A 7,107-nucleotide genomic window follows, 5' to 3' on the forward strand; every position below is an offset into this window, starting at 1 on the left:
ACCGAGTTTGTTGATTCGGTTCCACCGAGATTGGTAAATTGTGTGTAACGGTTAGATTTTGTGTGGAGGCTATAAATACCCCTCCACCTCTTCTTCATTCATGGAGAGAGCCATCAGAACAAACCTACAGTTCCAACTTACCATTTCTGAGAGAGAACCACCTACTCATGTGTTGAGACCAAGATATTGCATTCCTACCAATCTTGATCTCTAGCCTTCCCCAAGTTGCTTTCCACTCAAATCTTCTTTTCACCAAATCCAAATCCTGTGAGAGAGAGTTGAGTGTTGGGGAGACTATCATTTGAAGCACAAGAGCAAGGAGTTCATCATCAACACACCATTTGTTACTTCTTGGAGAGTGGTGTCTCCTAGATTGGCTATGTGTCACTTGGGAGCCTCCGACAAGATTGTGGTGTTGAACCAAGGAGTTTGTAAGGGCAAGGAGATCGCCTACTTCGTGAAGATCTGCCGCTAGTGAGGCAAGTCCTTTGTGGGCGACGGCCATGGTGGGATAGACAAGGTTGCTTCTTCGCGGACCCTTTTTGGGCGAAGTCCTTCGTGGACTCGCGCAGTCGTTACCCTTCGTGGGTTGAAGTCTCCATCAACGTGGATGTACGATAGCACCATCTATCGGAACCACGGCTCAAAAATCACCGTGTCTCCAAATTGCGCCTGAATTCTCCAAACCCTTTCCTTTACATTCTTGCAAGTTGCATGCTTTATTTTCCGCTGCTCATATACTCTTTGCATGCTTGCTTGAATTGTGTTAAGATTGCTTGACTTGTGCTAAGTTTGCTAAAATCTGTCAAAGAATAAAACTGAGAAAAGGTTAAGTTTTTATTTGGTCAAGTAGTCTATTCACCGGCCCTCTAGACATACTTCAAGATCCTATATCCGTCAACGCACGCGTAGCCGCATGCTGCAGGCAAAAGAAGAAGTCGGCTACTCAAATATCGACAAGGTGGCGGCCAACACTTCCGTGTCGGCTGCCATCATCGAGGAGAAGTAGAACACAAGAGGCCACCGCCGCTTGGGTCCCATGAATGTCGACCCCGAGAACTGCTGGCGTACACAGCCAGTGTCTTGCACTCTTGCCGGCCACCGTCGTCCCCTTAACCAAGAACCAACTTTGGTCCGTGCAGCGTAGAGACCCTTCCCCTCCGACTGAAGCATCAGGTAGCGGTTTCACCCCGATGAGTGGTGGGGAAGCGAGCTGTCCTTTGTGTTGAAGCATATACCTCCGGGGCTCACTACTGTCAGTCATGGGGACGACGTTGAAGACCCACCGCGGCTGACAGTAGACTAGTCGAGGGTATCATGTTGTCGGTGCATATCCGCTAGCATCGGCTGTAGACTAGTCCGGCTTCGCTTTTAGTTGAAAATATGTCCAAAATGTAATTGTTTTCGTCCGCTTTGTATGAAATCCATCATGTTCATTTGAAATCCGGACGTATTTGCATGAATTTGATTCGGACTATTGTAAAAGAGTTTGTAATGTATGCAGCTAGCGTTGGATGGCGGCCTCCCACATACGTGTCCATGGATTGGGTCCCTTGTTCGTAGACGGATGCAGAAGGAAATTTGCGGGTCTCCCTTAAGCCCAACAGTAGAATGCCCCCAACAGTACACGTTGCAAAAATTGGTGTAATTAGAAGCATATTAAAGGTCGACAACAGTTGGATTTGCTACCTCTCTATTGTCGGTCGGATCGACTTCATCCAACGGTTACTCGAAGGTTTTTTTTCGAGCGTACCCAAAGTTATTCATACTCTATGTACATAGATAGATATCTCCTCAGCATTATAAAAATTTGGATCTTCTTAATGCTGCACTATAAAAGTTGAATAAAAGCGAGAGAAAACCTAAACGGCATCCCCACCAGGCCACCAGTGTGATCACGACACTGCCTCACAGTGGGACGTGCAAGTACAACGGATCCACGTCCCTATCATCGTCCACACCGCGAGGAATACCATGCCAAGGATGGGCGCCAGAAATGCCATGCATAGTCACGTCTCACTGACAAAGGCACAAGGTTTTCCCAGAGAGGAAAACACACAGGCACAACGCAGTGTAATGCCGGGAAATGACTAACCATCCGATGCGGAACGACCCACTCGCATGGAGAGCTGGGACACGGGACGGCGCGGTTGTTTTGATAGGTCCATGTCACGGTGCCGACTGATCGTCAGGTCAGCGAAGGGGAGCAAGTGGCATCATCGAGTGACACCGCGTGTCTAGTGAAGAAAACTGGAACCGGCCAATGGGCGCCATGAGGCCGCCGTATGGAGCGGGTGGGTGGCAACGCCAGTGCGTCATGGCATACGGAGGCCGGAGGCGCTCTCAGGTCCTGCCTCCGATCGACGTGGCTCGACTTTGCGCGCACGAAATGCTGCCGAGGAGACGATGCCCTCTGTCACCCAAGACGAAGACGCGGACCTGGTGCAAGGTGCAGGTGCACTGGACTGTGCCGCTTGGATGCACTTGAACTTGATCCTCTCCCCACTCCCACTCGCCAGCAGCAGCAGGACCCGGTCCGGTGGGCCGATAAATGCTCGACGTTGATCGGAGCCCCGGCTTGTTCGTTCCGAACGGGTGGCGACCGGTGGAAAGTAAAGGCGGTGGACAGGCGATGGCAGGCAGGCAGGCAGGCAGGCGTCGCCGTCAGGAACGGCCGCTTTCCCGGACAAATGGCGGGTCCATCAAGTTAGGCGGCGTCGCACGGCACGGCACGGCTCGGCGTCACCGTCCGTCCACGCCGGGTGGAGGAGGCCGAGCCGGCCATGCGTCCCATGACTCATCCCTTCCAGAAGCTACCGCACGGGCTTTTCCACGCACGCGAACGGTCCAAACACGTGCCGACCTCCCCCCGTCAGCTAAATGCACACCGCATCTAGCAACCTCAGACGGAGGCTGAGACGTCACCGGGTAACCGTATCGCCGGCCATGTCGAGCATCTCCTGCGGCCGCCGCATTAATGGGGGGCAGGCTCTGTGCTGAGTGTCAGAGGACTGGCTCGAGTGAATGAATGATGAGCCACTCAGCCAGATCAATGCCTGGCTCTGCGGCATTGGGAACACCAAAACATGGTCGAGCTGAGCAGCATTCTTATTTTTATTACATGGCCTGTGCACGTACATGAACACCACCACACTGGCCTCCTGCTCCACATACTACTACGTGATACATTTATCTACATCATCTATGCACATTTACGATCTAGTGCCATAACCATATGGGCACGGAGTTTACTACTATCATAGCAGTATATTGCAAAACTTAGTCGTCGTCATGGAGTTGCAAGTTACTTACAGTCTAACGCTACTGCTTTACCGGTGGTAACTAGCTAACTGAAGAGTCTGCAACAAACTGAAAGTCACACGCTATAGTATGTGCTCACTGCTCGTGCCCCTCGACGGCGGCACGCGGCTCGCCGTTCAGGGCGCGCAGCCATTACCTTCTCGGCTATGTCACGTGTACAGTACGCTAGAGTGTTGATCAGGGCAGGCATTGCATGTGTGCTGTCCTAGTACTCCACGATGAGGCTGCCGAACGGCGACCGGTGCGGGATGCCCTTGCGGCGCTTGTTGCCGGCGCGGTAGCTGCTGGAGGTGGCCGGCGGGGTCGACGGCGAGAAGCTCTGCACCACGCTGCTCTTGTCGCTGCTCCCGCCGCTGGTGCTCGTGCACGAGTGCTCCGAGTCCGACCGCGCCTCCTTGACCGCCGCTCTCTTCTTCTTCTTCTTGCCGCCATCGACGCCGCCGTGCTTCTTCCTCGGCCGGTGGCCGCCGGACGTGCCTACAATCTGAGGAGCATGCGGAAGATGCAGTGCTGGTTACAAACTTGCAATGCGCCAGGCCATGGCCAAAGCTTGGATTGTAAGGAGAACTGCATACATACTTTGCATCCGAGGGAGCAGAAGCGGAACGAGTCCAGCAGGCTGCGCTCGCAGACCTCGCAGGTGTTGGTGACCCCCTTGCCCGGCCTCGGCTGCGGGCGCTCGTTGAGGAACACCACGCGCGCGCTGTTGATGATGTACGTCTGCACGCCGGTGATGTCCAGCACCCTCTGTATCTCCGACACCCGGATCACGTCGTGGTACGACGACCTCCGAATCTGCTCCGCGCGCCGTTCGTGCATACGCATCATCAGTCACCACGAAAACCAGCATGAATCGATCGAGCAGGGGAGGAAGGGGGACACAGGACGCCGGCATTGGAGAATGGTCTGCTGACTGACCTGGATGGCGTGGTGGTCGCGGTGGTGGGCGAGGCAGAGCGAGCAGAGCGCGCCGTTGATGCAGTCGAGGCAGTACATGTTGCACTCGCTCTTGTGCGCGTCGGCGTGCGCCCGGCATTGCACGAAGAAGCTCGTCGCCAGCAGCGGCTTCAGCCACGGCGGCCACCGCTGGTTCTCCGCCTCCTCGTCGCGCCCCGCTCCTCCCTGCACGCCCAGCATTGCAGTTTCAGTCCGGCGCCGCCATTAGGATCAGTCGAGAACCAAGAAACATCAAGAAAATCAATTACCGTGGCGCCGCCGCTCTTGAGCGCGAGAGGGGACGCGTGGTCTATTGCCATCTTGCGCCGGCGAAACGAGAAGGAAGAATGTGGATGCAGGGGAGCAGGGGAGGGGAGAGAAATGCTTTGCAAGAAAGCGGCTCGCCGGCACAGGAGCGCGAAGGCTTTGTAGGCCGAGGTGGAGGAAAAGTAGCGCAGCGCTTGTGTCTTAGGGCATCTCCAGCCGTTGGCCCTCCAGGAGGGGCAAAAAATCGCCCCTGGAGCCGCACCGGCGCTAAACCGCGCATTGGGGGCGTGATGCCTCCTAGTCGCGGCGTCCTACGGTTAGTCAAAAAAAAATCAAATAAGGCGAAAAACGACTCAAATTTAACGCAAACATCGGCGAGTTCGTTCAAATTTAAACATATTTTACAAAAAAAAAAAACTACCGCGGGCTACCCCCGCCGTCTCCCTCGTCGCCCGCCCACGCGGTTCTACATGCCGAGGAAGCTGTAGAACCGCGTGTAGTCACCGCCGCCGTCGTCATCGTCGTCGTCGTCGCCGCCGCCTTCGCCGTCCCTGCTGCATCCCTCCCCCGGTTGGCGCGGCGGGTTGGACGGTCCGGGGGCGTCGTCGTCGTCGTCGTCGCTGTCGAGGACCACGACGTCGTGCTCGTTCTGGCGCCCACGCTTGCGGGCGGCGATCTCCTCCAGGGCCCGGCGCTGCCGGACCATCTCGTCGCGGAGGTAGTCGTCCCGCGCCCACCGCATGGCGTCCTCGTCGGAGAAGCCGCGCCGGGCTATCTCCTCGTACTCCGCGGGGAGGCCGGGCTCCGGCTTGGGCTCGACGAGGACGAAGCGGCCGGTGGGTGGAGAGGCGTTGACGCCGATGCGGACGCCGGAGCTGCGGGTGCGCGTGCTGACCGGCGTGTCCTGGGGCTTCGACTTGACGGGACAGAGGCAGGGCGAGCCGCTGGACGAGGAGGAGGACCCCCCGGTCTCCATGCGCCTCGGGGTCCAGGAGCTTCCCCGGCGGCGTGAGAAGGAAGGGGGGTCGGGGTACTCGAGGCGCGGCGTGTTGCCGCCCTCGATGTACTCGAGGACGGCCTCCAACGTGCGCCCGGGCACGCCCCACCACCGACGCCGGCCGGCGGCGTTGAGCCTGCCGGAGGGCACGACGCCGTTGGTGGCCTCGAGCTGCTGGGCGTGACGGCGGCGGAAGTAAGGTTCCCAGAGAGGGCTGTCGGGGACGTACCGTGGCCCCTCCCTCGCTGCACGCGGCAGGTTCGAGCGGATGCGTGCGATCTCCGCACGCCGCGCCGCATCGGTGGGTACCGGGGGCACCGGCACGCCGCCCGCGCTGATCCTCCACGCCCTGGGCACCCGCATGTCCGGCGGGACCGGGTACTCGCTTGGCAGCTTTGGCATTGATTCGCCGCGGAAAACGAGGCGATGAGAACGACGAAGGGCCGAGAAGAGAGCCGTGTCGCTGACGCGGAGGGCCCGCGGCTTTTTCGCGCCAAAACAGTTCGCCCGGCGCCCCCGGGCGCCCCCCAGCGCGCCGGGTTCGGGCTGGATCCGTCGGCGCTGTTTTCGGCCCAAGCCGGCGAAAATCGGGCTCCTGGGAGCGCGATTGGGCCGTTTTTTCAGCGCCGGCGCGAAAAAAACGTCCGGAAAGGCCTTCATGGGGGCGCGGCTGGAGATGCCCTTATGGAATGGAAAGTGAAAAAAAGGGTGGAGGAAGACTCGGCGGGTACTTGACAGTGAGCTCTCGGGCCCGTTCTTATCGACTCGTCGCGGGCCCGGGCCGTCCCGCGAGTCGCGACCCGGCAAGCACACGAATGACCGACCGTTCGAATCGCAAATTGCAAATCATATATGGTACAAACAAGCTCTGAAATCCCAGCAAAGAGGTGCATTTTGTTCCTGAACCTGTCGGCGTCACGGTTCCGGTTCGGGCTGCCTCGCGTGATCCGGCGGGAAATTGTGATCAATCCTCTCTAAACTGGGAGCGCACACTTCTTTTTGCGAGTGCTAAGCAAAGGCACACAGCTGCTTTTTTTCGGGACGTAGAAAGACGTGGTACTCCGTCCATTGCCACTGCACTAGTAAGTGCCACACTGCCACTGCACTCCCTCCGTTCAGTAGCTGCATTTAGCTGTATTTTCGGCTCCGCGTCGATGCTTCTCTGGGAGATAAGATTCCATTGCATTTGCCCAACACTCGCCTTTCTCGGCTCCCAAATAGGCGGTGCAAAACAGCGAAAGCCCACGTTTTCCCAGCTCTCAAAAGTGAAGAAAGAAAAATGGCACAAAAGTTACCACTAACGACGCCATTGCTGCACCTAATGCGTCGCCCATTGGCCAGCCCCGCACCATTTCTTCCCAAGCAAGTGGGTCGACAGGGATCGGATGCATCCTCAGTCACCCGTGCATGCGTGTACCGCCATATATACCTAGCATATCTCTTGGATGCTCGCCCGCGTTCTGGAAGCAAGCATGGCCTCGCCTTTAATTTCTCTAGTGGCCGAACGGTCGTGTCTCGGGCTCGGCCGGCGATGATGGAACCGCCCATGCCCGCCCGCCCGCCCGGATTTCTCGATCGAGCGGTCC

General features: G+C 57.6%; 1 protein-coding gene across 1 annotated transcript; it reads right to left on the reverse strand.

Moving 5' to 3' along the window:
- Positions 1–3,096: 3,096 nt before the first annotated feature.
- On the reverse strand, positions 3,097–4,703 carry LOC119325834. The gene is made up of 4 exons (XM_037599559.1): positions 4,527–4,703; positions 4,240–4,443; positions 3,901–4,116; positions 3,097–3,805 (listed from the first exon to the last, which is right to left on the reverse strand). Exons 1-4 carry the CDS (start codon positions 4,575–4,577, stop codon positions 3,527–3,529), a joined length of 750 nt encoding a protein of 249 aa, XP_037455456.1. The 5' UTR covers positions 4,578–4,703; the 3' UTR covers positions 3,097–3,526.
- Between the last annotated feature and the right edge of the window lie 2,404 nt (positions 4,704–7,107).

The sequence above is a fragment of the Triticum dicoccoides genome, chromosome 6B (genome assembly GCF_002162155.2).
Source record: "Triticum dicoccoides isolate Atlit2015 ecotype Zavitan chromosome 6B, WEW_v2.0, whole genome shotgun sequence".
NCBI classification, from domain to species: domain Eukaryota; kingdom Viridiplantae; phylum Streptophyta; class Magnoliopsida; order Poales; family Poaceae; genus Triticum; species Triticum dicoccoides.